General features: G+C 42.8%; 1 protein-coding gene across 6 annotated transcripts; it reads left to right on the top strand.

Moving 5' to 3' along the window:
• The first annotated feature begins 456 nt into the window (after nucleotides 1-456).
• LOC116982456 (5-hydroxyisourate hydrolase-like) lies at nucleotides 457-13,140 on the top strand. 6 transcript variants are annotated; one of them, XM_033035687.1, is made up of 5 exons: nucleotides 457-637; nucleotides 7,363-7,502; nucleotides 9,395-9,530; nucleotides 10,375-10,484; nucleotides 12,508-13,140. In XM_033035687.1, the coding sequence occupies exons 1-4, from the start codon at nucleotides 587-589 to the stop codon at nucleotides 10,462-10,464; spliced, it is 417 nt and encodes a 138-aa protein (XP_032891578.1). In that variant the 5' UTR covers nucleotides 457-586; the 3' UTR covers nucleotides 10,465-10,484; nucleotides 12,508-13,140. The 6 variants fall into 6 exon arrangements, with proteins under 6 accessions (XP_032891578.1, XP_032891577.1, XP_032891579.1 ...); XM_033035686.1 differs by lacking the exon at nucleotides 12,508-13,140 and having other exon boundaries at nucleotides 10,375-10,561; XM_033035688.1 differs by lacking the exons at nucleotides 457-637; nucleotides 12,508-13,140 and adding an exon at nucleotides 6,663-6,800 and having other exon boundaries at nucleotides 10,375-10,561.
• Nucleotides 13,141-13,209: the final 69 nt, after the last annotated feature.

Genomic DNA, 13,209 nt, shown 5'->3' with positions numbered 1-13,209 from the left:
CATTCAGACCCTGCCACAGCTGCCGAACATCTGTCTCGTCCTCCAGTTTGGAGCAGGTCCCTTTTTGCCTTTTTGATGGCCTTACCAAGGTCGTATCTGGTCTTCATGTAGGCCACTGTATCATCGGAGGTGAATGCCCTGTGTCTGGACTTCAGGAGAGTGCGGATCTCAAAGTTCATCCAAGGTTTCTGATTGGGAAACACTCGGAAGGTTTTTGTAGGGATGCAGTCCTCCACACATTTCTTTATGAAGTCTGTAACGACTGTGGCATATTCGTTCAAGTCCGTTGCCGAGTCCTTGAACATTGCCCAGTCTACAGACTCCAAACAGTCCTGGAGTTGTTTGCAATGCAAATAAAATATTAACTCGGTTTAGCTTTTTCTGCAAATGCGATCGTAGCTGACCAATAGATTCAGAAGGTATAAGGTCATGGATATTGACAGTAGCTGTCGTTGTGAAAAAAGCAAACACTTTGGCCTTCAAAAGGGGCATAAGATCAAAATCCAGAGTTGTTTATATTATTCTATTCGATAGCTCAGGATTACAACCACTGATACCCAGTCACCTCAGAGAGACGTATAATTAAATGACTGCACCGCGACTTCAGCACATTCAAGATCACCTGGTCCCAAGAAAGGTAAGGTGGTTAGTTTCACTGAAGTGCAAGTGTGGTTGGTAATGGTAGATTTGCAAATGAATCTTATGGAAGATTTCACCACTTGCAATGGTTCACGGAGACATGGCTCCAGGGTGACCAAGGCTGGGAGCTGAACATCCAGGGATATTCAATATTCAGGAGGGATAGAGAGAAAGGAAAAGGAGGTGGGGTAGCGTTGCTGATTAGAGAGGAGATTAACGCAATGGAAAGGAAGGACATTAGTTTGCAGGATGTGGAATCGGTATGGGTAGAGCTGCGAAACACTAAGGGGCAGAAAACGCTGGTGGGTGTTGTGTACAGGCCACCTAACAGTAGTAGTGGAGTTGGAGATGGTATCAAACAGGAAATTAGAAATGCGTGCGACAAAGGCAAAACCGTTATAATGGGTGACTTCAATCTACATATAGATTGGGTGAATCAAATTGGCAGGGGTGCTGAGGAAGAGGATTTTTTGGAATGTATGCGGGATAGTTATCTAAATCAACATGTAGAGGACCAACGAGAGAGCAGGCTATTTTAGACTGGGTATTGAGTAATGAGGAAGGGTTAGTTAGCAGTCTTGTTGTACGTGCCCCCTTGGGCAAGAGTGACCATAATATGGTTGAGTTCTTCATTAGGATGGAGAGTGACATTGTTAATTCAGAAACAATGGTTCTGAACTTAAAGAAAGGTAACTTTGAGGGTATGAGACGTGAATTGGCCAAGATTGACTGGCAATTAATTCTAAAAGGGTTGACGGTGGATATGCAATGGAAGACATTTAAAGACTGCATGGATGAACTACAAAAATTGTTCATCCCAGTTTGGCAAAAGAATAAATCAGGGAAGGTAGTGCATCCGTGGATAACAAGGGAAATCAGGGATAGTATCAAAGCGAAGGATGATGCGTACAAATTAGCCAGAAAAAGCAGCAGGACTGGGAGAAATTCAGAGACCAGCAGAGGAGGACAAAGGGCTTAATTAGGAAAGGAAAAATAGATTATGAAAGAAAACTGGCAGGGAACATAAAAACTGACTGCAAAAGTTTTTATAGATATGTGAAAAGAAAGAGATTAGTTAAAACAAATGTAGGTCCCTTGCAGTCAGAAACAGGTGAGTTGATCATGGGGAACAAGGATATGGCGGACCAATTGAATAACTACTTTGGTTCCGTCTTCACTAAGGAAGACATAAATAGTCTGCCGGAAATAGCAGGGGACCGCGGGTCAAAGGAGTTGGAGGAATTGAGTGAAATCCAGGTTAGCCGGGAAGTGGTGTTGGGTAAATTAAATGGATTAAAGGCCGATAAATCCCCAGGGCCAGATAGGCTGCATCCCAGAGTACTTAAGGAAGTAGCTCCAGAAATAGTGGATTCATTAGTAATAATCTTTCAAAACTCTTTAGATTCTGGAGTAGTTCCTGAGGATTGGCGGGTAGCAAACGTAACCCCACTTTTTAAGAAGGGAGGGAGAGAGAAAACGGGGAATTACAGACCAGTTAGTCTAACATCGGTAGTGGGGAAACTGCTAGAGTCAGTTATTAAAGATGGGATAGCAGCACATTTGGAAAGTGGTGAAATCATTGGACAAAGTCAGCATGGATTTACAAAAGGTAAATCATGTCTGACGAACCTTATAGAATTTTTCGAGGATGTAACTAGTAGCGTGGATAGGGGAGAACCAGTGGATGTGGTGTACCTGGACTTCCAGAAGGCTTTCGACAAGGTCCCACATAAGAGATTAGTTTACAAACTTAAAGCACACGGCATTGGGGGTTCAGTATTGATGTGGATAGAGAACTGGCTGGCAAACAGGAAGCAAAGAGTAGGAGTAAACGGGTCCTTTTCACAATGGCAGGCAGTGACTAGTGGGGTACCGCAAGGCTCAGTGCTGGGACCCCAGCTATTTACAATATATATTAATGATCTGGATGAGGGAATTGAAGGCAATATCTCCAAGTTTGCGGATGACACTAAGCTGGGGGGCAGTGTTAGCTGTGAGGAGGATGCTAGGAGACTGCAAGGTGACTTGGATAGGCTGGGTGAGTGGGCAAATGTTTGGCAGATGCAGTATAATGTGGATAAATGTGAGGTTATCCATTTTGGTGGCAAAAACACGAAAGCAGACTATTATCTAAATGGTGGCCGACTAGGAAAAGGGGAGATGCAGCGAGACCTGAGTGTCATGGTACACCAGTCATTGAAAGTGGGCATGCAGGTGCAGCAGGCAGTGAAGAAAGCGAATGGTATGTTAGCTTTCATAGCAAAAGGATTTGAGTATAGGAGCAGGGACGTTCTACTGCAGTTGTACAGGGTCTTGGTGAGACCACACCTGGAGTATTGCGTACAGTTTTGGTCTCCAAATCTGAGTAAGGACATTATTGCCATAGAGGGAGTGCAGAGAAGGTTCACCAGACTGGGATGTCAGGACTGTCTTATGAAGAAAGACTGGATAGACTTGGTTTATACTCTCTAGAATTTAGGAGATTGAGAGGGGATCTTATAGAAACTTACAAAATTCTTAAGGGGTTGGACAGGCTAGATGCAGGAAGATTGCTCCCAATGTTGGGGAAGTCCAGGACAAGGGGTCACAGCTTAAGGATAAGGGGGAAATCCTTTAAAACCGAGATGAGAAGAACTTTTTTCACACAGAGAGTGGTGAATCTCTGGAACTCCCTGCCACAGAGGGTAGTCGAGGCCAGTTCATTGGCTATATTTAAGAGGGAGTTAGATGTGGCCCTTGTGGCTAAGGGGATCAGAGGGTATGGAGAGAAGGCAGGTACGGGATACTGAGTTGGATGATCAGCCATGATCATATTGAATGGCGGTGCAGGCTCGAAGGGCCAAATGGCCTACTCCTGCACCTAATTTCTATGTTTCTATGTTTCTATGTTTGAATTTCAAAGATAGACACAAAAAGCTGGAGTAACTCAGCGGGTCAGGCAGCAATTCTGGAGAAAAGGAATAGGATCGAGACTCTTCTTCAGACTGGTCTGACAGTCTGAAGAAGGGTCTCTACCAGAAATGTCACCTATTCCTTTTCTCCAGAGATGCTGTCTGACCCGCTGAGTTACTCCAGCTTTTTGTGTTTATCTTCAGTTTAAACCAGCATCTGCAGTTCCTTCCTAAATATGGTTTGAATTTTCTTACGCTGTCAATGGCCATCAGGATGGTAGAGGGGTGGAGTCCCAGGATCTGCCACGTGCAGTCTAGTTACAACTCCTGGTCGGTTTCACTTTCAGGGCAGCCATGGCAGCAATGCCTAGAGCTTCAATACACCTGCAGGCCCACAGGAAGTTAGTTGAACCCCAATGACAGAGAGTGGTGGGGGGTGAATGTGAGAGAGTTGGCACAAGGTGCAACATTCTCAGCTGAACCACAACCCCTGGATGGAGAGAGAGAAACTGTTGATCATAAATCTAATCTGCAGGGCATCTCCTACAGCATTGACCAATATTTCACAGATTTCACCGGTTCCTTTGTTTCTCTCTTTATCCCGAGCGCGTTCTCTAATTAACTTCATTGATACTATCATCCAGATGTTAGTTTATCATTGTGCCAACACTGGTCTCATTCTCCCAGACATATTCTCGTTATCCTATCTCTCCCTCCCACCTTCTCTGCAATTAAACAACTTGTTTCCTCTTTTTCCCAGTTCCAAGGGCCATGACCTCGACGAGTGCAGAGTCAGCGATCGTTTCGCTCAACACCTACACTCCGTCTACCTTGGCCTACGCGATCTCCTAGTTGCCAAACATTTTAACTCCTCTTCCCATTCCCACACTGACCTCGCTGTCCTGGGCCTCCTCTACTGTCAGAGTGATACCAAACGTAAATTTGATGAACAGCACGTCATATTTCGCTTGGGCAGCTTACAACCCCAGCGGTATAAATATTAAGTTTTCTAATTTCACGTAACCCTTGCTTTCCCTCTCTCCCAGTCCCTCCCCTACCCTAGTGTCCTGCTACTTGTACTGTTTGTATCTCCTCATTATCACCTCCTCAGCTGCCAACAATAAACCATTGTGGGCTCTTTGTTCATCGGTGTCGGCTCTAATCTATTCTGCACCTTTTCATACCTCTAGTTTCCCTCTCCCCTGACTAACTCTCAATCCAAAGAAAGGTCTCGGCCTGACACCAGCTATTTCTTCACTCCAGTGATGCTGTCTGACCCGCAGAGTTACTCCATCATTTTGTGTCTATAGTCAGTGTAAACCATCTTCTGCATTCCAAGATGTCCTCATTCTTAGGGAACAGGGGTTCCCCTCCTCTATCATACATGAGGCCCTCACACATGTCTCCTCGGTACCCCGCAGCTCCACTCCTGCTTCCCCTCCCCCCAGTTGCAACAGGGACAGAGTCCCCCTAGTCCTCCCCTTTCACCTTTACCAAGCACTGTATCTCCAATTCCCACACTGACCTTTCCGTCCTGGCCCCCCCCCCTCCATTGTCAGAGTGATGCCAAATGAAAATTGGAGGAACAGCACCTCATATTTCGCATTGGGCAGTTTACAACCCAGTGGTATGAACCTACTCTCTCTCTGCCCCTCCCCCACCCTAGTCATTGTACTAGTTTCACTGTTGTTCTGTTGAGATTCACTGTCTGCATAACTTGTTATCACCTCTACAACACAACAAACAATGGACCATTGTGGGCTCCACCTTTCCTTGATCACCGTTGCTTTTTGCATATATTTTATTCATTTGTTCTATGTGCTGTCTATATCTATTGTTTCCCTTTCCCCTGACTCTCTGTCGAGACATCCTCCTTAACCCGAAACATCACCTATTTCTTTCCTCCAGAGATGCTGCATGACCCATTGATTTACTCCAGCTTTTTGTTTCTATCTCCAGTTTAACCCAGCATCTGCAGTTCCTTTCTACACATATGCAGTACCTCATTCCTACACCTTGATTGCTTCTTTTAACACTGCTGCCTGACCTGCTAAATGCTCCCAGCATGTTTTCTTATTCCATAAACCTTCTGCTCTTTTACTTCACGGAAGTTTGTAAATTCAAATAATATTTTGTTATTTTGATGACACAATGCTATTATCACAACACAGGTGTCTACCTTATTCCTCACTCCACCATCGTATTGATAGATGATACTCAGAATATTTACGTTTAAGAAAGAACTGCAGATGCTGGAAAAATCAAAGGTAGACAAAAATGCTGGAGAAACTCAGCAGATGAGGCACCATCTATGGAGCGAAGGAATAGGAAACGTCACCTATTTCCTTCGCTCCATAGATGCTGCCTCACCCGCTGAGTTTCTCCAGTATTTTTGTCTACCTTCAGAATATTTACTGATTTTAGCATCTTCTTCAAATTTAGGCCAATGTTATTGGGCATGTATCCAAATCATCAACTGATAGAGAATCCAAGAATGTAAAAAGATTCAGGAACAGGTTATTTGACCCCTTGTGTCTGTTTCATTGTTCAATAAGATGACGGCAGATCTTTTACTTCAGCAACACTTTCCAGCACAAATCCAATATTCCACAATTCCCAATATGGATCCCTGCTTTGAACATACTAACTGACTGAGCCTCCACAGTCCCCTTGGGTGAAGAAGTGAGAAAGTCCAAAGATTTGCAGAGATGAAGACATTTGTCTCTGAACAGCAACCCTTCATTTTGAGGTGTGATGTTTGGTTTGTAGATGCCAGGATTGAGTTCCAACGATATAGTTCAACGATATAGATGATGCCTCACCCGCTGAGTTTCTCCAGCATTTTTGTCTACCTTCGATTTTCCAGCATCTTCAGTTCCTTCTTAAACAAATAGTTCAAAGCTATACAACCAGCCTCTCGTTTTTCAGTAATAAATAGACAGCTAGAGAGAGGGTGGTAACCCGACTCAAGATGATGCTGGTCGCAAGTTTAGTCTTATGACGAGTTGATGGTGGGACAACATGCAGCCACGCGTTTAAAGGACCAGGACAGCACAAACAATGGGAACTCAACTTGGTTCCTTCCCAATTCGCACCAAACCTTCGGTTCCACTCATTTATTATGGATACTGGGTTAAAATCTTGGGACCGATGACACCACCTTCTGGTTGACTTGAGACAAGCAATTAATGCTTGTCTATCCGAGAACCATTATAGTCCAAAGTGAGAAACGGGAGACTGCAGATGCTGGAATCCTCAGCTAAACACAAGGTATGGGAGGAACCCACTCAGCAGGCCAGACAGTGTTTGTGGTGGGGGGTATGGTTAGATGTTTCAGGTCAGTCCGAAGAGGTCCCGACCCGAAATGTCGCTTGTCCACACCCTCCCAAGAGAATTGCTTCGTTCCTCTGCGCGACACATCAAGGCAGGAGGTGATATTAAGCTGCGGGAAGGGAAACATCAGCGGTGTTAGCTGCTGTTACACTATTCTTGTTTAACTCTGCGTGATCCTAGGAAGATCGAGGTGGAACCAACAGCCACAGCCGCCAAAAAAGTGTATGTGTCCCCCAGCCAGTGTCCTTATTTAATGCGGGAACTGTTGAGATTTCGGATCGTTAAAGTAGAAAGATATTTCTGACCTGGGTTAGAAACACACACACACACTTGGGACTCGCCACACCGGCCGAATATCAGAGGGAAACGGCCGAGGAATATGCGAGGCGAATATTCAACAGGGTCTGGCGGCGTTTGCAATTGTATTTCTTGGGATAAAAGTAAATTACTTTAATAGGATACGCTTGGCTAACTTTTAAGCAACTTTTCCTCCACACAGTGTAACTCCTGGGCGGTCAGTATGTCCCTGAGCCCACTCACCACCCACGCCCTCAACACTGCCGAAGGTATCCCTGCTGCTCGACTCCCTGTCAGCGTTCACAGGCTGGACAACGAGGAATGGAAAGAGATGGCCAAAGGGTGAGTGAAATCAAAGAGAAAGTAGCGAAGCCCTCCTTGAAATCAAATATGGCGCTTGCTATTGTACTCACCAGTGATACACCTTTATCAATTGTAATTGCAGCAGTTGCTTGTGGGGAAAGACAGAGTCCTGGGTAGAGTTAGCATTTTGAACAAACAGAAGGGGTTCGTGAAAAAAGAAAAACATTTAAGTCACTGCTGTTCCAGTTTAATTCTTCTCTCTTTAACAATTTTTAACAATCATGTTAAAGCTAAGAAATAGAAAAAAGGAACATTACACTGCAGAGTATATTCCCTATTCTAGTCAAAACTGTATCACACCCACCTAATGTCACCTGTCGCCAGACCTCATCTTTTGCTTCCAGTCACCCCCCCGCAATCAATCTGAAGATGTCTCGACCTTCCCAGCAACACCACCTACCCGTTTCCTCCAGAGATGCTGCCTGACTCTCTGAGTTGCTCCAGCATGTTGTGCCTATCTTTGGTATACGCCAGCATCTGAAGTTCATTTTTATTACATCTACTCTTTCTGTCTCATCCAACAGATCAACACGAGTTCCAGATTACCAAAGATCTAAAATTTAAAAAATGATCATTCAACATTAATCTGTGCCTGTAAGGGAGGGTGGATTTACCTCTTTGTGTCCCTTGAATGCCTCTTTTCTGATTATGCCGACCTTGCTTAACCCGAGCAAATCGTCCTCTTCCTCACACACCATCTATGTCCTGCTAGACTTGTTCCCTGGTTTCAGATTAATCCATCATCCAGACAAACTCTAGTGCAGAACTGTCAATAGTAAGCCAATTCCATTCCATTGGCTTACTATTGACAGTTCTGCACTAGAGTTTACAGCCCAATCCTTTCATACCTTCCTTCCCCAACACTTGATCAACCTTTAAGTTACATAGAAACATAGAAAATAGGTGCAGGAGTAGGCCATTCGGCCCTTCGAGCCTGCACCGCCATTCAATATGATCATGGCTGATCATCCAACTCAGTATCCTGTACCTGCCTTCTCTCCATACCCCCTGATCCCTTTAGCCACAAGGGCCACACCTAACTCCCTCTTAAATATAGCCAATGAACTAGCCTCAACTACCTTCTGCGGGAGAGAATTACACAGATTCACCACTCTCTGTGTGAAAAAAGTTTTCCTCATCTCGGTCCTAAAAGATTTCCCCCTTGTCCTTAAACTGTGACCCCTCGTTCTGGACTTCCCCAACATTGGGAACAATCTTCCTGCATCTAGCCTGTCCAACCCCTTAAGAATTTTGTAAGTTTCTATAAGATCCCCCCTCAATCTTCCAAATTCTAGCGAGTACAAACCGAGTCTATCCAGTCTTTCTTCATATGAAAGTCCTGACATCCCAGGAATCAGTCTGGTGAACCTTCTCAGTACTCCCTCTATGGCAAGAATGTCTTTCCTCAGATTAGGAGACCAAAACTGTACGCAATACTCCAGGTGTGGTCTCACCAAGACCCTGTACAACTGCAGTAGAACCTCCCTGCTCCTATACTCAAATCCTTTTGCTTACCTGGCCCATTCTAAATTTACACCCTCGTGGAAATTTATTTGTAAATAGTTTGCAATGTAATTCGCAGTTTTGTCAAAATAACTTTTTGCAGAAAGCATATTTAGAGAATCAGTTTTCCGTCTCTGCTACTTCATTGGTTCAAATACTGTTGACAAATATTGAACATGATTGAAAATTTTACGATGCAGTATATTTTTTCACAAAAAAGTTTAAAGGATTAAGGAGGGATGAATTATGCAACAACTGCGTGTTTGTTTTAAAATGTAATTGAAACAAATTAAAGGAAATTAATAATCAAGGGGAAAATTGTTACATTTCTTAAAAAATGTAATTTCTTTTCATTTGTGTGTCTGTAGGGTTACTAATTCAGATGGCAGATGCCCAGGTCTGCTTACGTCACAGACTTTTATTCCTGGGATATACAAGATCAAATTTGCAACAGACAAATATTGGCAATCATTAGAGAGAGCAAGTTTCTACCCATACATTGAGGTAATAACAGTAAAATCTGCTGTGTTAAAAAAAATAATTTTGCTCTTCTCATCTATAGAAATCACACAATTCAAAATGAAAAGTGAAATTTATCATGCAAGATTTACATGGGAAGACAATGACTTGTGACGCTTCAAAAATTAATGAACCAGCCACTGCCAGGAGTTTAGGTTAACATGTAAATGAAATTGTAATGAAACCATGTTTTCATTTGGCAATGCATTTATCCACCAGAGGCAAAATGTCTAAATTTTATGTTTTGAAGAATTTTATTTCATAAACATTTATTGATAAATAGTTGCTGTAAATATTCAGCAGGTCAGACTGCATCCAGTGAAGACAAAAACCAAGTTAACATTTCAGTAGATGTTGTCCACCTGATCTTCTTATCAAGTCCATACACAAGATTAGATGTTGTTCAGCCAGAGCTGAACACACTTCTTGGCATCTGCATACAATGGTGTCTTTCTTGTCGCTTCTTGTGCGTGGTGGCGGAAAGATTGGTGGAAACAGGGCCGCGACGTGAACGCCCTTTCCTTGACCCTGTCCACCTGACCCACTGAGTATTTTCATCACTTTTGTTTTTATTTCCTATTTGCAAAATGTCTTTATTTTTGCATAGGGATTCAGTTTAGGGTAGATTTTAAACATTTCCCTTTAACTAATTTGATATGAGGTGATTTCAAAATTGTGTGGTGATGTAAAATGTTTGTTGGCAAATTGCTTACCTTTATGCAAATCTCCATTTATTTTTTATTTTTTTATTTCTGCACAGAAAATTGCTCCAAAATAAGCTTGTTTGACTGGATTATTATACCACTAATTCTCTCATCATGTTTCTTAGGTTGTCTTCAACATTTCCGATGCAAGTCAGAAATACCACATTGCTCTTCTCTTGAATCCATTCTCGTATACTACCTACCGAGGATCCTAAATGTCCTCACCAATGCAAAGGTGGATTGTGCATCAAGTGTCACATTATGATAAAATAACATTTGGCATGTTAATATTGTGTGATTTTTCTCAATGAAGAGTAGGGTGTCTATCTTCGGTTTAAACCAGCATCTGCAGTTCTTTCCTACACAGGATATTTTAGCAATAGATTCAACTAGACTAATGAAATCTTGGCTTTTGTTTACACCAAAGGGAGGGTGCTGTACATTAGCTACATGTTCTTCTAATTTATAAATACCTGCCCAAAGTAGTGTGTGTTATGTTTTGGAAAAATTATGTACAAACCTTGGGAATGTATCACAAATTCACAAGAAAGTGAGAGTTTGAGGTTACATTTCTGAAGCAACCTGTATCCCTTCAGTATAGGAGTGACTTAATTTAAAAAAAAAAGTGAAATAAAGAGGCAGGAGAGGAGATTGGGGACCCTTGACAAAGATCATTGCGTCTTCACAGGCAAGGTCCCAGTGGATGGAGAGTAGCTAATGTTGTTTCTTTTTTTAAGAAGGTAAGTAGAGAGAATCCAGGGAATGAAAGGCAATGAGCCTCATTTCAGTGGCAGGGAGATAATTCATCAGATTAATATTTCTTCCCATTTGGAAGAAAATTGATTAATTCGGGACAGTCAGCATAGCTTTCTACACGGCATATACTGTCTTATAACTTGATTTAAGTTTTTTGAGGAGGTAACAAAGATGATCGATGAGGGTAGGGCAGTGGATGTTGTCAACCTGGATTTGAGTAAGGCATTTGATAAAGTCGCCCACGGTACACTGATCCAGAAGATTATGATGCACAGGTTTAAGTGACTTGGTTGTACGGATTTGAAACTGTCTTACTGAAGACAGAGGGTTGTGGTGGAAGGACAATATTCATGCTGGAGATCTGTGAGGAGTAAGTTTGCAGATGACACCAAGTTTGCTGGAGTCGCTGACTGTGAAGAAGGTTGTGAAAGTTTACAGTGGGATATAGATCAGATATAGCTGCCGAAAAAGAGAAATGGCAGATGGAATTTAATCCGATCAAGTGTGAGGTGTTGCCCTTTAGGAAGTTAAATGTAAGGAGTAATGGGCCTGTCCCACTTAGGCTATTTTTAGGCAACTGCCGGCGACTGTCAAAGGTCGCTGAAAAAACTGGCGACTGGACCCCCTTCGACATAAAATTGGAAATAGAAACATTTTACTTTAACAACAAAAAAAATCTGAAGTCAGCACCGGCAACCACCTATGTCACCTGGCGACAACCTACATTAACCAGGCGACAACTATGACAGCACCTACGTCAGGAGAAGTCAAGCTACGCTCATTGGCATCAAACCCACTGTCGCCGACTGTCTCCGAAAGTTTTTCAACATGTTGAAAATCCAGCGGCGACCATAAAGACGCAACGACTCATTGAGCGACTGAGGAGACTACTCATGACCATACAGGCGACACCCTGCCGACCATGTGACAACAGCCTAATCGCCTGTAGTCACCTAAAAAATAGCCTGAGTGGGACAGGCCCATAAATATATAATTCATGGCATGACCGTTAACAGCATTGATGTACAGAGGGATATGGCGTCCATGTCCATAACCTCTGAAAGTGGCAACACTAGTAGATAGAGTGGTAAAAAAGGCATATGATATACTTGCTTCTGAACTTCGTGGCTTTTACACTCCTGACCATAAGAATCAAGAAGTCCTGATGCAACTTTATAGGGTTATGGTTAGGCCACATTTGGCGTATTGCGTGCAGTTCTAGTTTCCACAGTACAGGAAGATTTTGAGACGGGAAAGGGTGCAGAGAAGGTTTACTAGGGTGATGCCCAATTTAGGGCTAAAGGAAGAGGTTGGGCCGACTTGGATTTTTTTTCTCTGGAATGCCAGAAGATGCAGGGAGGCCTCATAGAATGATATAAAATGATGGGGTAGCCAGTCGGAATATTTTTCCCTAGATGAAAAAAACAAGCTCATTTAATCTACTTCCTTAGAGGATTGAGGAGATTCAGTATGTTGACAAGTACTCTCGTGATCTTATACAGGTTCATGGTAGAGAACATATTGACTGGTTGCATCATGGCATCGTTTGGCAACTCAATCACCCAGGAATAAAGAAGATCACAAAACGTGGTGGGCAATGCCCAGTCAATCAATGATACTGACTTCTCCACCATCGAATTATGTGCAGACAGTTAAGAGTTGGTCTTGGCATCATGTGTGGTAGACTGTGGGATGAAGGGACTGTGCTTGTGCTGTGCTGTTTGATGTACTATGTGTGATTTGTGACTGTGAACAGGTAACAGTGCATAATTAGCAATTTTGAATGCCCCACTCTGAAAAGGGCATTATATTCTTGATCGTGTATTACATAGATTCACCAAGATATCAAGGCAGGGTGACAATAGTTACAAGAAATCTGAGGTTTGGGTATTAGTCCACTGGAGCCAGTTGAAGCATAGGCATGGAACATTCAATTACTTTCATTGCAAGTATCATCAAAGATTATGGTCTCTGGTCAATAGGGCAACGAGTTTTCAATTTGATTAATAAAAGACTGATGAGATTGGTTGAAATGATTAAATCTTTTAGTAGCAGATTAATGAAATATTTGAAGCAGCAGAAGGTGCATTGCAAGTGAGGCCACAGGCGTAGTTCTGAATTGTTCTAACAAGAAGCACATAAAGAATGGCATTATTCTGTCCTTCTTTATAGGGTTTTACAACAACAGAATAGGCACGATGAAT

Source organism: Amblyraja radiata, chromosome 17, assembly GCF_010909765.2.
Source record: "Amblyraja radiata isolate CabotCenter1 chromosome 17, sAmbRad1.1.pri, whole genome shotgun sequence".
Taxonomy (NCBI): domain Eukaryota; kingdom Metazoa; phylum Chordata; class Chondrichthyes; order Rajiformes; family Rajidae; genus Amblyraja; species Amblyraja radiata.
Note: the sequence above shows the minus strand (reverse complement) of the source record. Positions and strands in the feature narration are given on the sequence as shown.